The sequence below is a fragment of the Anser brachyrhynchus genome (genome assembly GCF_964034855.1).
Source record: "Anser brachyrhynchus genome assembly, chromosome: 6".
In the NCBI taxonomy this organism is placed as follows: domain Eukaryota; kingdom Metazoa; phylum Chordata; class Aves; order Anseriformes; family Anatidae; genus Anser; species Anser brachyrhynchus.
The window spans coordinates 35,539,610-35,559,637 of NC_137700.1; the positions used below are offsets into that span (position 1 = coordinate 35,539,610).

Sequence of the window (20,028 nt, forward strand, 5' to 3'; positions counted from 1 at the left end):
ATTTTCATGCCTTTTATGATTTTCATTCTCCCTACATTAAAAAAATACAACAAATACAACCAACTACCTCGCAGGAAAGATTGATGACCTTTCTGATAGTACTGAGGAATGTTCTTTAAAATCGAAATCTGAATGAGATCTGCAGTGGCATGGCACCTCGCTGTAGAGTGGCTTGAAGGTGCCACTTCTGTTGTGAAAACAGTTTATTTAGTAGTTAGTGCCTTGACTTTTCTGTCTTTGTACTTCTGAAAGATGATCTCTTGCAAACGGTGAACCCTTAGCCTTAACGAAGTACTGATCCCTCTTTAACATTTACTTAATTGAAGCTTAGAAGTAAAAAAATATAGTGTAGTATTTTCAGACTGCCTGTGTAGCACCTTTCCAAGTTTGCATGCCTGTCAACGGGATGTCATCCTGTAAGTGTTAATGAATGACTCTATTTCCAGTTCGAGTTTCCATTCCTAGGCAAAAATAGCACCAAATACACTATACCACCAGAACAGATATCATTTTTTTTTAAACTTTATAAATCACACAGCAATAAAAAGTAAACTAAGGTTATTTCTTCATTAAAAATGTTCCATAGGTCCAGTACCAAGTAAAAACTATTAAAAAAAAAAAAAAAGACACTGCTTAAAATGGCTAAGTAAAATCACAAGAAATAATTTATCATTATTTTCTAACTAAGCACACTGTATTTTATAAGTATACCAATTATATTTAGCATTCCTCAAGGCTTCTATTGTTGGGCTTTTTTTCCACTACCAGCATGAGTGCTGAAGCTCTAAGCATCCTGTCATGATGCTGATGTTTTGTCTAAGAAAAGATGTGTTCCTCAGCTGTGGTAATTATTTCAGCATTTGTGCCTTTTCAGATGACACTTGGCCAACTTTTTAAAATTGCGTAAGTCCCATGTACAGAGTGATGAGGGCTGAGATTTTTAAGGGCCTTGAAGTATCTAATTCATGGCACAGACTGGCTAACTACCTCCAAAGATCTGATTCTTGGATCTGATTCATTTAGTCTAGGAGTCTCAAAGTCCTAATTATCTAACCCATTGCTTAAGGTAGGATTTGGGCTTCTTTTTTTTATTTTTTTTTTTTGATTTTGCTAACACAAATCATTTATAAAGAGTTAGCAGAATGTTATAATGGTGTGCATTAGGGTTGGATATAAGGTAGAAAGCAATAACCAGGATTATAAGTGTTTGATCTGTAGAATTCTAAAATAGGCTTTTAAATTTGATTAACTGTCTCAGCGTATGGCTAATCACCTAAATCCTTTGTAAACTATTTGTAAATGCACCCTTGACGTACAGCATGACTAGTTTGTCTGTATTTTATGAAACATAACAACTCCACTGAGGAAATGGAGCAGTATTTCTGCAGTATAGTCAATGTAATTGTGAATTTGGTGTTCCAGATTTTAATTGAGGAAAGTGAAATACTTAGATTTTCTAAATTGCCTTGTGCAAATTTCTTGTGGAAAGGTAATACAGAGCAGCTACACTCTTACTCAGAACAAAGAATGCAAAGGAAAGTAAAAGGAAGGAGAGATATAAAAGAGTTAAAACATGAAAATGCAATCATTTCAGGACAGTTTAGACCTCAGTTCTGTGATTTGAAACCATCATCATCAACAGTGGGATCTCTTGCCCCCAAAACTACTCACTTCTATCCCTGTGCTGCATCCAGCTGCCCTCTCGTTTTCATGGACACTTCTGTTCTAGGGTCAACATCTTGAAATGGAATCGATCCCCTGTAAAACAGCTCTTCTCTCCCAGACTCCTCTTTTTTTTTTTTTTTTTTTATTTTCTTTTTTTATCCTGGATCAGTTCCTTGATCTGATTCATTGCATAGACCCACGAGCTGTTGAATCAGCACAACTGAGGTTGGCATGCTGTAACGTGATGGCAGAAATGAACACCGAGAGGAGATGGGAGCAGGGGGAGGAAGGGACAGACCTGATCATGGCTCCTAAAATTAGTATTGCTGCTGGATGCTTTGCATCTTGGAAACACAGTCTTGGCTTGGGTACAGGGCATGGAGTCAGAACATTTAAACAATAAACTCCCCTCTAGCCTTTGACACCCTTAAACTTTAGATTTGCCATCTGCTAAGTGGGAATAATGCTAGTTACCTCAGTGATGTGAAGATTTACTGATTGTTCAACCAATTAATGCATGAAAAATAGGAGACACTGTTTTTTACACTCCTGCATTTTGCTGAAATAGCTCTCTCATCGTTGTAAACTACATTTCATCTGTAGTAAAATATTTGTTTTCAACTGTGTTCCTCCTATTGGAAATATGTTGCTAGAGCAAAGACAGGTCCCTGTTTTTGTAACCCAAGTATCTCTATTTTTAGTTTTAAGATGTTGGCTGCATCCCTCTCTCTCTGTCTCTCTCTCTCTCAAATATGAGTATATATTTATAGCTCTTGCTATTGGAAGAGAATTTCCTGCAAACAGATCCATTTCTGCAGAGCTCTGCTCCAGCACAGAGTCCCATGTGTTCCACTGAGAGATTGCTCCAGAACAAATGTCTGTTCTGGTTGTAGGATCAGCCTTGCAAACTGTAAACTTTATATTGCCTTCAGCACATAATAAATTTGCATGTGCAGTAGGTATTAGCAACTGGGCATCCGATACTTGGCAGAGTTGCATCTGAAGACATGACTGACACAAGGGATGCAGCCCCAGCGTCCTACTGAGCCGTTTCCGCTTTGGATAATTACATCCTCAGTTTTCTCTGCAGTTTTAACTGGGAGGGGAGGAATATCTGTCTTCACATTTAAAGACGTGAATCTTGTAGCCATGCTCCATTAAACAGCTGCTACATCTCAGCCAGAAATAGGTGAGGGGACTTTTGACACAATGGTCGTACCTGCTTTGCGTTCTGAGCTGCACAAACCAAGTCGTGCTGCGTGGGTACCCGAGAGCAGGACTCAACCTGCAGTTAGGTTTGGTTCACATGGAGCAAGCAGTGCTTGTTCAGATCCTTTCAGGGACTTCAGAGCTACTGATGTGCATGAGGATTGCAGAATCAGGCCCCTAAGGATCCTTAGGAATGAAAGGTATCCTGTAACTGCAAGGTATTATTATGATTACCACTCTGGAGAACACAGAGGTATTGAAGTTGGCAAAATAAATTACAGAGTTAAAGGTATAAGTAAACCAAGAAGCGACTGATGTTTTTTGCATAGTAATAATCTTCATAATCACTTCATTTGCACAGTCATTTCATTTTAAACTTTAGGCACAGTTTTGAAGCACAACTCAGTGGAGATTTTTGCTGTAAACTATATATTTTAATGAAAGCTAATTGGAGGACAAATTTTAATCTAATTAAAATGTGACTGCATAAAGCGGAGAGGATGAATGAAGTGAAATGCTCTATGGGGCACAGTTTTCAAACAGTGATTGTCCTGAATGCTAAGTCAAATGAAGCTTTTGTAAAATGATGATCATGAACATTGCCAGCAACAGAACAACCTTGAGAGCCTGTAAATGAAAGTTTTAATGTGTGCAGTTTAAAAAGTGGACATTCAAATCACAACCGGGTAAGGACTTTTTTAAAAGAAAGTAAAAAGCAACGCACGCAGTCTCATCTGAAAACATAACAAGTAAATTAGCCAAAGGTGTACATTCCTTCTAAGTTCTCATGATCAGCAGATGCAAATGTTTGCAGTGTGCCGATGAGTTATGAGCCCTAATGAGATTTCAATGCTGAGCAAACAATAAAAATTTATTCATTGCATAGTTTTAGTGGCCTTTGGCTTCATGGTTAGTGTTACACCCTTTCAACAGCTTTGGTAATATAATATCCAGCTGGCTTTGGAGGTAAGGAAAATTTTAGGGGTGAACTGAAATTGTGAGAAATAATGTGATTGATTGCTTTGTCAGAATAATGCATTTCCACGGTATAATTGTCCGCAGTAATCCTAGCCCGGGTACAGATACGTAGGTTCTAGTTATGTTCGGACACAAATTGTGAAGGATTCAGGTGAAGGATGGCTTTTCCAGCGTCTGAGCCAGACCATTTCCTGCGCTAGGTACGGATCCAGAGGTCTCACAAACAGCCCCTCTAACAAGGACATTCCTGTCATAGTCCGGTGAGGGGGAGAGTTGAAAAGCTGCACTTTCACCAACAACTGTCATGTGTCACGGTGAAAGAAGCTGAGCACAAACACAAGAAGAAACACACAACAGATACTGAAATAAATGTATGTAACGGGGTGCAGGGGGCTGGGGGAGGCTGTGAATCGGGGAATTCAACTGGTGCGGTGTGAGAGTGAGCTCAAATGTATTAAATTTAAAAGACCATTTGTGGGTTAGGCTTTTATGAATCCAGAACCTTCACTATAATGATTGCCTGCATTACCCTACATAATATTAAAATCTTAGCATGTGATTAATAGCAGATTCCCTGCATACGTGTCACAACACACATCTGCAGCAAATCTGCTAGTATATTTCTGCGCTAGTTTTACTTTGGGGCCATAAAGTAATTCCTGTTTTGTGAATGAGAATAAACCTATTATGCAGTAGGTTAGCTACACCCAGTTTCTTCTCTTGAGGGAAAAAGAGCTGCTTATTTGATACTGCATCTCAAATTTCAGTGTTCAGAAGTGAGTTTAAGCCTCTGATAGATTTGCTTGAGCAAGCTGTTGGGAGTTGCCTTCCCTGTTACTTAGTTCTACATTTTCCAAAACCTTCTGTGCAAAGAGTATTGAGAAACTTCTGGACAGCAGTAAACTAGTGGACTTAATTATAAAGTGTTTATTGCTAAATTTGTTAATGAGTCAACATGCAAAAAAGATATATTTATCCCCGTTTCCTCTTAAAATCGTAGTAAAAAAATAACTTCAAAAAATCTTTTTCTTAAGCTGTTCGGTGATGCAGTTTTGCTGTTCACAAAAGCCCTTTTTCCCATCCGCAAATAGCTACCTTTCACTTTGCCCCAAGGGAACAGTGCATAGCTCAAATGAAGGTTAAAAAAAAAAAAAAGATTTTTCCCACTTGTAACTCAAACTCTCTGCATATTCACACACACACACACACAAAACGAAAGATGCAGAAATGTTGCTCCAGTCTGCCCTCTGAAAAGTCCTGCCGACCTGTTTTATTCACCAAAATCAAAACAGAACCCAACAAAAACAACTTAAATGACAACAAGAAAACATTAGGAAAGCAACATCTGTTTTGCATTCTTGGCATCAACTCTGCCCTTGCAACACAGGGTCTGACACAGATGTACAGGGTTATGACACCACCGAGTACCGCTTGATTTAAATTGGTGTAACTGAGAGCAGAATCAGGGCGCTGAATTCTTACAACGTTGTGCAAAACCGTGGCTCTTGATCTCCTTTGCAGATGTGGGACTCCAACCCCACTGAAGTTATGGACATCTTTCCATTGAGGGATGTGGGCTGTAGATCAAATCGTATTCCTCTACCAGCAGTTCAGAATTTATTATTGACTGTATATTTTCTGTCGGTGCGTTTTGTTTTCTGTATAATTGTTTTACTCTGTCGCTTTCCAATAGCCTTTCACTGTGTGTAGCTGCATTCAGAGAACCTATCTGTTGAATGATATTACATAACTAAACCCTTCAGTTTTTGAATAAAACAAAATAATAGCAAGGAGACAGAAATTTAAAGCTCTTCTGAAGAAAGGCAAAAATAGCTCAGACTGTGAATTAAAATAAACCAGCGATAAGGGAAGTTTGGGAAGCCAGAGTTGCCAAGAGAGCAGCTCTCTCACCAGAGGCAGCATGATTACATGAGATGGCACAAAGAGAGCAATTCGCTCTCTGTTTGATTGCCCATCCATAGTTGTAACAGAGACAAAATTAGCTCAACTCATACCTGGCATAACTTCAGTGTCTCCAATAGGGCTGTATCAGATGCAATGACATGCTTGCAGTGTTTTCACCAGCCACTAGATGTCTGTGTGTGCTCTACAAAGTTTTTGAGCAGAAGATGCCCCTGGTAAACAAGAGAGACAAAACTGGAACACAAGCTGCGGGGAAGCATAAGAGGTTGTGTTTATAAGTGTAGCATCGTTACTTTAATTAAGCCTGTGTTTAAAGCAATTTATACTGTCTAAAACGAAATTCCAACTTTTCCAACTTCAGACAAATAAGGAAAACGTGCCTCTCCTGGTCCACGTCTAGTTAAGACAAACTGTTTTCTTTATGTCTATGGGAAGGGCTGAAATGTGTCATGTTGTGAAAGTTTTGCAGGAAGTTGCTGAGATGCAAAAGAGGCTAATCTTATTTCTATTCCGAAACAGTGAAAGACCATAAAATAAAACATCTGCTCTGTAAGTGAATCGGTGAGAGCTCACTATATAATTCCGGCCTGTACAATCCAAGTCGTTGTACCGCTGGAGCCATATTTCCACATATACAACGCATCAGCATATCTGGGTGCACTCAGGAAGGCTGTGCGTCAGATGTCAAGTTTAGTATATCTTAAAAAAAAAAAAAATCAAAACTCCTTGAAGAGCAGTTCTGGGTACAGAAATCTATTTCACAGTTCTGTTTATCAGTCAGTCCACCGGCTGACCAGGGTAGCTGCACCTGTGACCAGCTTTTCTGCAGAGATCTCCAAAGAAAAAATGCAAAAGTAATCAGCACATGTTTGCCTTTCATTTATCTCTGTCATCAGGGAATAAGATACAGATAGTATCAGGAGCAATGAAAAGTACATTCTGATATTATTTTCAGTTTTGTGTCTAGACAGAGAGGAGCAACCACTTGTATCTCTGTGGAGCACACAGCCCCCCTCCACGCTCACGTTGGAGGCTGAAGGCCAGAGGGGGGTAGTAGGCTGTCTATACTAAAAAAAAAAAGTTTAAAACCACCACCTACTCATCAGGTGACTGGAGACTGTGGTTGTAAAATGTGCTGCAGGCAGAAGTTCTGAAAAATCCCAGAAAGTGTTGAAAACATCTCTAAACAAGGTATTTTTCTCCTGCACCTTTCTTGCTAAAGGTCCCAATTGCTGCCAAGAAAACTAGTGAGAATGTTAGCTGCCAAATAAAAAATTTATGACAGTGTTTGGCAAAGGATTGTATCACTGCTTGTTTTATACATTTCCACAAGGCTCTTGAAGGGCTGTTGGACACATACAGCTCACTGATCACTGTGCTTTATCTGTTCTTTAATATATGAAAAAAAGCAAGCTCCAATAAAATACGATTTAAACAATATATATCTTTTTTCTTTTAATAGCCTTCTGTAAGCATTTGCTATGGTAAGAATATAATTTCTAAACAACATTCCACATATATATACATATATATATATAAATTAAAGCCCTTTACCTGACAAAGTTTCTTGTTATTTAAGTCACTTTCATAGTAAAAATACATGAATTTTTCAATTAAAAATGTATTGCTCTTGCAATTGTGCTTGTTATATGTTGGAGTCTGGGCCAATAAACCGCCTGTTAAAACATAAAGAGGTCTATTCAGTCAAACGTGTGCCTGCCATTTATGTTTCAAAAACCAAGAAAATAATATGTTGGAATTGCATTGCTCACCAGTATCAATTAGATTTTCAGCTGTATCATTAAATTAACGTTGGGGGAGAAAATTGTTCCGATGGATTTAGTGGAAAAAATATATTTTTGAATACAGAGTTTGCACACTGACAATAATGATTAAGTTGACCAATGTTGAAGCAACACCCTTAAATGTATTTTTCCCATCTGAAGAAACGAAATTGTCTGTCTCTCTCTTTTCAAACCAGTTAGCAGATTAGGCTTCCAGCTGATAATTAGTGCTGTTTAACACTGATCTTGTCATTCTGAAATCTCAAAGCCCAAACTGTTTGCTTTTTCTCATTATCATGTGCTCTGGAGGTGGGAAGTTTGGAGTACGGAATTGCACCTTCCTGCACCATTTTGTAAAGAGGCAAAGAGCATCTCCTCGCTGCAGTGGCCAGGAGCAGCGAGACACAATCCTGGTGTACTGTCTGTCCCCTTCAAAGGGGACAGCCAGAGCAACACGACCCGGTGCTTTTCCTGGAGCTGCCCCAAGGCAGCATGGCTCTGCACCATGCTTGTTTCTTCATGGCACAGTTGAGCCCACAGCAAATATTTGAGAGCAGCCAACAGCACTACAAATACCGCACGCCTTATATATGCTTGAGTATTTCATGGTATTTGATATAAAGTACTCAAGACAGACCAGCATTAAGAGGATTATTTCAGACAGCATTAGGAGTTAATTTACAGAAGATTAGTTCTAAATCAGGCAGATATCATAAGCAAATTAACATCAGTTGTAGGAGATTCAGAATCAAAATGTGTGGTGTTTTTAGTTTCTCCCTGCATATGCTTAGTAGATGGGTAGTATTGTTATTAGTTTCCAAGGCTGAGGTGTTACATCTTGAATAGGAAAGAACAGGTATGCATTTTTTCTAGATGCACACTATTTATTATGATGCTGTTTACTGGCAGTGAAACTGCTTAACTCCAAGTACCCTTCCTCTGCTAAATATTTTACATTTCATACCATTTCTTTATTGAGTAATGTTTTGTTTGGCCCTAGAAATGATGTGTCCATGGTGTGTTACAATATTCTTAAATAGGTAATATGCAGCTTTGACTTCAGATTGACATACTTAATCCTTTCTGTTTTTTTTTTTGCTGTTAAAATGAGTCATACTCTAATGCCAACTCATAAAAATGAAAGAGTGTATAAAATGCTACGTGCTTTGGTGAAGATTACAGCTACTTAAAAATAGCTTCCCTAATATTTAAGCTTGTAAATTACAGATTTGTATTATTTCTACAGGAATGATGTTTAATGTGTATTAAAAAGCAGATTCTGTTCTTCACTCAGTTTTCAGACATGTTTTTCTGACTGCAGACAGACATAAGGCATAAGCAACTACCCAATCCCATCTCAGTATCACAGTTTCAAAATCACTTGCCTAATTAATGGAGAGAATTATGAAATGGACTGAACCTCGATGTTAAGGTCTATGTACTGAGTTGTACTTGGGATTCTGAAAGTTTTGAAGTCTCAGAATGGGATTCCCAGCTTTGGAAAAATTTGTATTCTGCTCTCCAAGAGATATTAAACTAATTAGTCTTCAGTGTGCTCCTGAGCATCTGTTCTTCTAGCTGGGGAGGGAAGTCTGGGCAGTGTTTTACAATTTTTTCCTTTCTTGATGGACCAAATTCCTCTTGACAAGGTTGGCCTGAGGTCATGAACGTCTCCCTGTGTTCACTGAGACAGGAATCTTCACTCTTTCTACGAGATCATGAAAACTTACACCCACTCTAAGCCAGGTTGGGCTTGCAGGTCCCACCGGTTGCAAGATCTGCAAATGCTCCTGCACTTTGACTTCGTGCCCTGTAGTTGTACAGAATGCATGGAGGCTCGGTGTGGTTATTAAACCGAGGTGTCTGAGGTCATAGCAAAGTAGAGGCATTTCTGCTCCCCTAATAGAAATACTGTAACATGCTGAAAAGAAAATACTCTAATAGTGGCAAGTATCTCCTGTCAACTAATTTGATAGTTCTCTATCAGGTAAACCATTTGTGAATACATCGATTCTTTTTATTTTTCACTGTTCTGTCTTCACTATTCCCAGGTTTTCTCTGAACCAGTTGGGCAAAAATTGATTTTTATTTGTTCCACTGGCCTTGTGGAAAATTAGCTTATGAACTGGTTTTTATAGGAAGACTCAAAGCACAGAACAGGTTGAAAAATAAGCCTATAGCAGTCAAAATTGTTGTCTGAAATGTCTTCAGACTGGAAGGCTGAATTTATTGCTCAAAACAAGTACTAGCAATGTGGAGGTGTGCAGTCCTGCTCATTATCACTGGAAAAGGGGGAACCAAAAAGCACAGTAAAAAATTAAATTTTAATAATGCTAGTGATATTTTCTAAATCCTTCTTGACAGAAAGATTCTCATTATTTTTATCTGTCTCAGAGTAGGCTCTTTTAATGCCATCTCACAAATGGCCTTAGCCATGATTGTTTTCCTTTCTTTTAGAGCATTTGAAAAAAAAAAAAAAAAGAATACATACCAAAAAAAAATCTATTCTATCATTCAAGAAGTGCCATGAAATGGTAACATTTTGGAGAGCACATCTTCAGGAACAATTGCTGCAGATGCCTCCAGGTTTTTACAAAAGAGGTCAACACTGTTAAGACAATTGTAGCAAACTTGCCATACAAAGATGCCCAGTCAAATATAGTGTGATAAGGGGAAAATAATACAAGCAAAGTAATGTCCAGTCTCCAGGTTCATCACACCTAAAATCTGTAGGTTTATCATTAAAGTGAGGCAAGGTGAAAGATGTTAACTTTCTTTCATCCATTTAAGATATATATTGTAGTGCTATCTAATGATTATGAAAATTGATAAAATGCAGACTTAAGACATCTTTGCTTTCTTTAAATTGCACAGAATGTAAACTTAACTATATTTACCATAAAAGCCAATGTGTAATCATGTATGTTCTTGTCGTTTTATAGCTTGCATACATTTCTTCTGCTGGAGAAGTAATTGCTTCAGCTTTGAGGGGGCTGGGGTTAGGGTTTTTTTTTCCCTATTAACTGTTTGGGGACAAGGGCTATATGCGGTCAGTGTGCTGAAGAATGCCATTATTCTGACAGCTGGGCTATCTACCCTCTCTCAGAGCTCTTTCTAAAGCGCTTGTAATGTTTGCTGAGGCCTACGGTTCTTAGTCATGCTCAGGTGACTAAATGTATGATTTGTTCTTCTTGATACTTCAGTACCCTGAGAAAGGCTGATTGGAGATTAATGCAACCTTGACTCCTTCCACTTGCAGTTGCCACTGCACACATGATCTTCATTTAGACTTGCCAAAGAGATCTGGTGTTGCCTCTGCTTTGCATGAAATGAATTAATCCCCCCCGCCCCCCCCAGTTTTGGTTGGTGAGTTTCCATGGCCCCGGAAGCCACCCGCTGTTCCTCCTAATGACAGTAATAATCTAATTTGTTCCCTCCATGGAAGGAGCGGACATGGAGACAGGAGAAAGCTGAAGCTGTGTCACTAAGGACAGTGCAGAGAAATGTTCAATGTCAGTCTCTCGTAAGTGGAAGGGAGCTTTTCATCCTTCAGAAATACCTTCCCATGTGTTCTAAAAATAATCAATGAATAAGCTGAGCTAGTAGATGTGCAGTATCCTTCCCTTTGCTTTTTTATCTTAAGTTCCACTGTCCACGAGGTCCTCTTTCGGCTTTCCATATTATTCCAGTTTGCATGCTGAAGTCTTCGTACATTTGTCTTCCAGTCATTCCTGTAGATATCTTTCCTTCTCAGGTCACTTCGGTCGAGCTGTCATCCACTTCTTCCCCCCAGATTTCTGTGGTCACCTGTGTACTATTTGTACCTCCTGAGACTGCCAGTTACTTGAGACAGAATTAATGTAAGCTATGATACTCATGACCCTGATGGCCACCAAATAACACTATACACCAAAGCTGCTCATACACTTCTGCTACATTTGGAAAGTATTACAAGATTTCAATTCAGAATTAGACATCTCAGTATTTTAACTAACAAATACTGTGAAATTCAGTTTAATTTTCCGTCTTAATTGTGAGAGTGTCAGAAGGTGACAAAACATAGTAAACATAGTGCTTTGAACCTATCTCCTTGAGATAAAAAACATATCTCCTTGAGCCATGGAACCACAACGGAGGCATGTTTCAGGAGGCATTCATCCCAGGGAGATATTTTACTGTTGTTCCCATCTCCCGTTCCTCCAGAATTCCTGTCAAAGGGGAAGGGGGTTTGATTCTGCTCAGAAATTCGTGTGGAAATATGGGATCCTTTAAAGAGAGATGGCGAATCAAGGTATTTACTGGCTAATTACTGATGAAATCTACCACGTTACTGGTGAGTTTCACCTCTGTAGTTTTTCTCATTAATGAAAAAAGACACTTTACAACTTGATAAAGCCTTTGGTGAATGATTTTGCCTTCAGAGCGAGCAAGCTTTCTCCAAGCCAATTTGGTCTTGGGAAAACTGTCACTCTTGCTTGGACCTCATCTTCAAGCTTTGAAGGATAGTCATCCCTACCGAGTCTGTAGACACCTAACCTAGCCAGCTAGCTTAACTGACTAGTTCTCCTGGGATGCATATATGGACAGGAAAAAGAGAAGGCAGTTCAGAGCTGGCCTCTAGCTCATATACACAGGGAGCTGAGAGAGATTAGCTAGATATAATTTATATGTTTAAAGCTGGATAGTGTGACTACCTTCCTGCACCTGTTATTACATGACTCATTCTTTCATTCAGAGCCCAGGTGGAAACACATTGATGTGGTTTGAGTGTAATATAACTAGAGATTGGTATCCATGTTATTATAAGTATACAGCTCCAGTCCTTAAGACTGATCTTTAAAGCTAGAGCATTTATCTCTGCATGCACAACTCCCCAGCCCTATCAGCAATATACTAGTTACCTTGTAAGGTCTGTCTCTTAAAAAAAAAAAATGTTCTTCTCCTAGAAAAATGCCACCTTTTCTATTATTATTATTCCCCTTTCCTCTAATTCTGAATCTTTAATTATTTGCTCAGTTTTCTGCATTTTTTTTATAGATTTTCAGAAGAATTTGCACACAGGAGACTAGAACCCCTAGCCCAAAGGCAAGGAAATGCACCTTTGGGAGGGAATTCAAGGAACACGATATAGGCTCCTACTGGAAATGGTCTGTCTCCAGACTGGAGGGGCAGCCCAGGCAGCTTGGCCTTTTTGGCATGAAGTAAGCCATGGGGAGACCCATTCCCTCACCCCCCAGAGCCTTTTCACTTTTAAATATGCAATGACAATTACAATGGAATTGGTTCTGCTCACCTGGAGAACACAAAAAACTTGAACTTATTTTCAGAGTTTTATGAGGGAGGAAAAAACCTTGATTATTTTCAAGTTCTTCGCTTTTTCCAAGGTCAGTTCAAAGTGCGCTAGGGAGTTCTATGCAAGTTGTGCTGGTATTTTTTGGACTGATATTTCTGCTTTCTAATTTCTGTTGTTAATGGTGAAACATGTCTCAAGTGAGATACTTCCAACCAGCTGTAATTTTTGCTAGGCAGGGTTTTCTTACTCTTATTTCAGTAGGTTGCCATGTCCTTATGTTTTGCCACAGCTTGTCTAGTTCTTTTCAGCTGCTTTTATTTAAGAAAAGCATTCTTAAACCTAAAGATTGGAAAGATGAATAGTTACTTGAACAGCCCCCAGATACCCTTAACTTAAGAGATTTATCATTTTGTATCTAAGGCTTTGCTTTACCAATCATAACATTTTATTCCCCTATGCTGGGTCTAGTTCTTTGATTTAAAAGCTCCTGATAAATAGTAGCAAGTATGTCCTTAGATATAGTAATAATGGTGTCTGTCCCAGAAGGTAATCGAGTATAGCTGTATTACTTTAAATTCACGTTTACTGATATATATTTCACAAATGCTAGTATGTATTTCCTCGTGTGACTGGACCTACACTTTGTTTGTTTGAATCTGCTGATTTGCTCATGAATGTTGGGTATTTAAAAGCTACTTGCTACTGATTTATATGCACCTATATTTTTGCATGTTAGCAAAAACTGCAGGTCACAAATAAAAGAGTACCTAAAAATGTAATTCAAAGTGACCATTTAAAAGGTACTCTTGTATACAAAGAAGAAGCCTTTCTGCCCAGTGGACTAATAGGAATCATTTCTAGTTAAATCTTAAATGCATATATTACAGTGAAACACTGTTGGACAGTGCTCCGTCATCAATCAGTCTGTGTTCTTGAGGACACTATTTTTCAAGACATTTTCTTTAAGAATAAAGAGCTGTGTTGTAATGAATGTGTGCTAACTGGTTTCCCAAGCCGTTTGCATTTTTTTTTATTTGTATCAGTGTCAGAGTTGAGCTTCTGTAAGAAATTTTTGCTGTATTTTATTTGTAGTCTTCATTATTTCAAGTTAAGCACACAAAACTCTTTAAGCACCCAGAGTCTGCACTGGTTCGTTTATATCCGTATTTAGTTAACATGTTACCGTGATTGCTAATTTTCATGACAATTGTTATTGTACCATCAGTGCTTAATGGCAAGGCATCATTATTCAATGCTGGTCAATCAGGCACTAAGACATGTGCAAGACATCAGGCTGAACCCATATAGATGTCGTGCACTCCCCTGCTAATGAATGCAGTTTTGTAAAAAGGTTTAAACACGGTTGGCATCCTTAATGTAAGGTTTGCAAAAGCTTATTTGGGAACTGCTTTGTGTTTATACGGCACAGATCTAAACATGTCACAAACAGAGTTGGACCCATTGTGCGTGTGCATGTCTGAAGCTACAGAGAGGGGAGAATCATCTTGGGTTTCGCAATGCTGAAAGGCAGCACAATTTCTGGCATGGCGTGGGTATGGGGAACAGATTTGCCAGGGATGTCAGTGTTTGGAAATGGGTGTGGGACTTGTTCTCCAAAGCAGTGATCTCCATGTGCATCGGAGAGGTGATCCCCTCGCCCCCTGAAAGGCAAACAGACCATGTGTGTGGCTCATCGACTCACAGAATAAAGTTGGCACAGGCTCCAGAGGGAGCCTACGGCGTGCCGGTAGTCAGACCAGAAGTTGGGAAAGAGGGTCAGGTGTTTAGAAATGGGGAGCAGAAGGAAACTCACCAGCAATAGAATGCGCTTTCAGTGCTGATAGCCTGGCAAGTTAGCCCGGCGTTCTCTTCCAGGCATCCTTTAATGTTCCCCTTGCATCTGCTTTAGTTACTGTTTCTATGTGGTTTTGCACCCAAATGTTTTGGGCTGCTGTCCATGATAAACTAGATGGAGCTTGGTTTAAAAGCACAGATTTTTTGACTCTTCTAACTAAAAGCAGAATGAGCCCTTGTGCTCTTCGAGTTTCGAGTATGAAAGGAGCAGTAGACATTGGCTGTTAACGAGCTCCAGCACGCCGGGCTCCAGCAGAACTTGGTGTGAATTCAGTGCACAAGCTGCATCGACTAAATGGTTAATTCATCTCATATCAACAGCACTATGATTCATAATGTAAACTCGAGGAATCCTTGATGTTTCAGTCACACATTCCTCTTAATTTGGCCATGCATTCTTTTAAAGCTACAGTGTGCTAACTTAATAAAATGCAGCATGCAAATGCACAAGTTTTTGCCTTCAGGCATTTTAGCCATGGATGTTTCAATGGGTGTCTTCTTTCAAGTATATATTCTTTCTTAAATTATTTACCCTGTAAACATGCTTTGCATTTTCAAAGAAGAATCTGGGCTTCCTCATTCACCAGATTTTGTTGAATTTAAGGTGTAGTAGAGATAAAAGAATATCATCTGCTTCTTGTGAGCGTGTTAGCCTTTGGGATTTTTTGTAGTGAGTGTTAGGCCCCATTTTCTTCCCCTTTGGTATTATCACTCCCTCCCCCATTTAAATTCCTTGATGCTTTGCCTAGAGCAATACCCACTGGCAGTGTCTGGCTGTGACAGCACTATAGGCTTCTCTACAGATGGGTCCTGCCAATGCCAACCATTGTTCTACCACTGTGAGCTGGCTTGACTGCATAGCACCACGCAAAACCCCCTTTCCTCTTCATTTTTTTCTTTACTCTAAAGGGTTGCCCTTGCCTATTGACTTTGAGATCTGAGATGTGCTGACACCCAGAACTTGTGTTTGCTGTCTGAGCAGCGACTCCCGGCATCAGGCTTCCACAGGCACTCTTTGCTGTCCCCTCCACAAGACCGTCCTGCTGCTACCGGACTGCTCTATCCTTTTTCTCCGAGCCCCATCCTTCTGGCAGTTTGCAGTTAGTTTAATTTTACTTGCTCACTTGAAAGTAAAACAGTAAGACTCGGTGTTATTCTTTTTTTAAAGATATAAAATTAATCTTTAACTGTGGGCTTGAATATTAAAAGTATATAATACTTCAGTGTAGGAGTCTGTTGATAACATCCGTCCTATTTCATGATTAATTTGTTCCTTTTAATATGATATTCTTTTGCTGCACTGTGCAGACTAATTCAGATTCCTAGAAATTGAACTTTGATATGTATTTCCTAGATTCCCACTGTAAGTGAACCTTCAATTAGCAGATACAGGTGGCAGCATGCCTAGCTCAGTGTTCTCTTGACAAGGATTTTAGAGGCATGGACAGTGATTAAATAATCCTGCAATTGGGTGTGTACTGCCAGAGTATTAAAAATAAAGCATTTGGAGGATTTGGCTTTTAAAAAAAAATCCGTAATTTTAAATCGCAGACGATGAAATGCCTTTTCAGGGGCCAGAGATAGGAGGAGTTGATTCAAACACTCGGTATGTTACGTATGCCTTTGCCTAACTATGTGTTAGATTAAGCGAGTTTCACTCACAGTTAATCCTTTGTAAATTAGCATTATGGATGCCTTGGGGCCCACATCCCACAAATAAAATGGTTGTCAAGCCAGCTGCACTGTGTATTACTTAAGGCTGAATGTTTTAAGAGTTTTCATGCTTTTAATCTATTTCACTGCTGAGTTTCAATTTTGCTGAGTGTCTTTTCAGGAGTGATGAGGGTGAGTGAGTAAATATATATTCTGGTTTTCATGCATTTGCCTGGGCAAATCGTTTGTTATCAGGTGTTTGGCAGAGAATGTCACACCCCACCACAAAAGACAAGCTTGTAAGTTCAGGTGTTAAATTGAAGTGCAAACCAACAAGAACCAAAAGCCCTTAATTAGCTTTATTTTGTTAGCCTGTTACACTTTTTTTTTTTTTTTTAAGAGTGAGAAACATCCCTCCCTCCTCCTCATCCTTTTGGCAGAGTAAATATTGCCTGTTAAGTTTGAATTAGCTGTCATCGCAAAAGAATTAATGCTGTGGTTGAGCCTTTCTAGTGAGGAAGGGAAAAATAAACGAGACAGATCTTAGTTCAGCTTTAAGTGATAAATGAGGACAAAGCAGCCCATTCATCTCCTGCTAGGAAAGTGGACACAAACACTAAAGCAGTTTTGCGGAAGACGTGTCAGCAAATGTGATCATTTTGTAACCTGTCAGGAGGATAGAGAGCTAGTCCTTTTAGAGTGTCACAGGGGAGGGTGTCTGTCTGATGTGACAGTTTTCATCCATCCATTTGCTTCTTTTTCTTTAGGTGGGGGGTAAGCAGGGAGAGAGCTGGAGTTGGTTAAAACTGCATTTTTCTTTACACTTTCCAATATAATTTATATGTATATTCACCCGCATCCAAATGAAAAACACTTACCAAGGAAAACTCCCCTCTGCTCTCTAGAGTTTCTTCTCTCTTTCACTGTATGAAATATGCTCTGCTTAACACGTTACATTCCCTCTCTTCAAGTTTGAGCCTTGTACTTGGTATGTTTCACAAAACAGTTTTACTTCTTTTTACCATGGGTTAGTAAAAGCTTCGTTTAAATTTGTTTTGTAGAAGCATGAGAAAAAAAAAATAATAAAAATAACTTAGGGTTCTTTCATTATTGGTTTTCTTGGTTTGAGTTTGATTTTTTTTTGTTTTATTTTGTTTTGTTTGCTGTATCTCTCCAATTCTGATGATATGCTTCATGTACAAATATGTTTTGCAAAAGTTCTTGTTTTACAAAGAGCCTATGAAAATATTCTTCCTCCTCTGTGAGAATGGAAAAAACAAGCATTAGATTCTTACAATTCAGAATGCTTCTGTAAAATATCTCAAATTCCAATGTTAATTGATTTATCCATTTTAACTGACCTATTAATTCCAGGCAAAATCTGAAGCAATGTGACATCTGATTTTAGAAGCAGGGATTTCTCACAAAAATGATTGAACAATATAAGGACTTTCTACTTCTTTTTATTATTACTAATTTCCATTTTCTTATGCTAGATAGTAAGTGTAACGTTTGCCTATTACCATAAGTAAAGGTATGCTACAGAGACAGGAGATGCTTTTACAACATAAGCTTCACAGTTTGACACTTGCTTCTTTATATCATCCTTTTATTCAAAACTATCTTTTATACTTTTCCCTTGGTGCTTTAGTACAAGTAAGTACCTCATTGACATGTGTTTCCTTGAAATGTTGTACCTTAATGATAAAATCCCTTGAAAATTAATAAATTGTTTCTTTAAGCTGTGAAGATTTCAGAATGGCTTTAAGAATCTAATGGTATTTACAACTACAGAGCACCCTGCTTGGTTTGCATCAGCTGAGGAGTAATAATTTAATTTGCTTTAGAAGGTTAATAAATTGTAACATTATGTACTTCAGTTATTCTAATATATGTGTATGTGTATGCATAATTAAGAAAAGGCTCGTTCTTTCCTGAATGCTAAAGTCGGATTTAATAGCTTCATAAAGAAATGTTTAGAAACACTGGACATTGAAAGAAATGAAAACAATCAAGATATTCAGAATGGTGTAGGAAATCCTAAATTTGTGGGCACATGCCTTCTCTCCATAATAGTTTTCTTTGTATCTCTTTTTATTGTTTTATATATATTCTACTTTTCTCACTGTTTTTTTCTTTTTGTCTCTTCTGCTTTTTTTCAGGATCATCCAAAACCGAATTTTGATCGTTGTTCTGGCACTCTTCATCATCCTCACCACCGCGATGGCTATTTATTTTTCTGTCAAGAGACGCTGATATCTTTGTTCTTCACTAAGCAGCAACAAACTGCTTGTTCTGAGTAATTAAGACAAAGTGGTCACATGAATCATTCTCTTGCACTGACAGAGTCTCCCTCTCTTTTCCACTATTCAACTCAGGTGCAAGTGGTGTAAAATATTTTGTATTATTGATGGCATAGCTGATGGCATGTGGGGATGATTATTTTTCTTATATTTTTTGTCTTTATCTGAGTGTTTCTGGAATCTTAATATTTGTTTGGGGGAGGGCTTGCTCTGGTGTAGAAAGACCTAGTGTGTGTCCAATTCTACCCCAGACAATTAGTATGTAAGTTCGAAGAGTTTAGAGAGGTAAAAGTGGTCTTTGCACTTTTCTCGTGCTATACAGGGTGTATGAATATCAAGCAGTATCTGACCTTATGTGATATAGAATACGAGTAAAGCACAGACCAATGATGTAGAAAGTGAACCTGTCTCCTGTGACTAACTCCTGATCATGAATCATGGTAATAGAGGTAAGCAGGTTAAGAACAGCAGGTAGTTTTTAAAAGAGAGCAACCTTTAGATGATGTTTAATATCTCCTGTGAATCCAAAACATTATTTAACTTTTTATTTTTTTTTAATTTAATCTTTTTTTTCTGCTTATTCAAAACACTTCCATCAGGATTATGATAAAGCATCACTTGCCCAAAAAGATAGTTGTGGCCACAGTCCATCTGTTGAATCAGTTTCAAATCTTCCAATGTTGATATAAGTACTGATAAGTGTATACACTAGATCTTTATTAAAGGTGTACAAAGCTACTTACCTATTCATTGCTGATTGAAAAGAGATCCTAAATAATAGTTTAGTGGCAAGCACTTGACTACCATTAAACAAAAATCTAGATTTTGCATATTGGCCTATGTTGACACCATGTGTTGAAAATATTTTTAGTGTATTCAATTCTGATGTGATGTTCCCCCTTTTAAACAGAAACTGTAAAAATGTTAATTTATACATGCTTTTAGCTCATACAATATATCAGAATTTCATCTTCTAGGCTACCTGCGTGTAAATGAGCTGTGTTTCTCTTTTCCTGTGGGCCGTACCTCTCCTATAGATATGTGTGGGTTATTTGGCTTATAATTAAGCTTATAGCTCCAGCAAGGGTCATTTTCTGGTGTTGTAGTAAAGTAATTTTCATGATAACTTTTCAACTCGTTGTATGTAATCCCTTACAAATACTACAATTTGAGAGGGATTTTATGCCCTTGAACTTAAGCTCTAAAATGCTTTCATGAAACAAAAAGCTGACAGCTTTCAAACTCCCTCAAAATTAAGCAGGAACTAAGCACCAAATTTTCATGTGTGCCTTAGATCTCTTGGGGTTTCAGCGTCCCTGAGGTCTCTGCCAACTTGCTGTGCTGTCTCTGGAAGTTGATTTTGGGA

The 20,028-nt window shown here is 38.4% G+C and overlaps 1 protein-coding gene across 4 annotated transcripts in view; it reads left to right on the forward strand.

Annotated features, from left to right (window-relative positions):
* VTI1A (vesicle transport through interaction with t-SNAREs 1A) overlaps positions 1–19,644 on the forward strand; it is a 267,370-nt gene extending 247,726 nt beyond the window's left edge. For all 4 annotated transcript variants that reach the window (XM_080598012.1, XM_080598010.1, XM_080598014.1 and 1 more), the window contains one exon: positions 18,522–19,644. Coding sequence is in view for 2 of the 4 variants with exons in the window: in XM_080598010.1 (XP_080454136.1) it covers positions 18,522–18,615 (94 nt within the window). In the remaining 2 variants the exon portion in view is untranslated. The remainder of the gene's footprint in view (positions 1–18,521) is intronic.
* Positions 19,645–20,028: the final 384 nt, after the last annotated feature.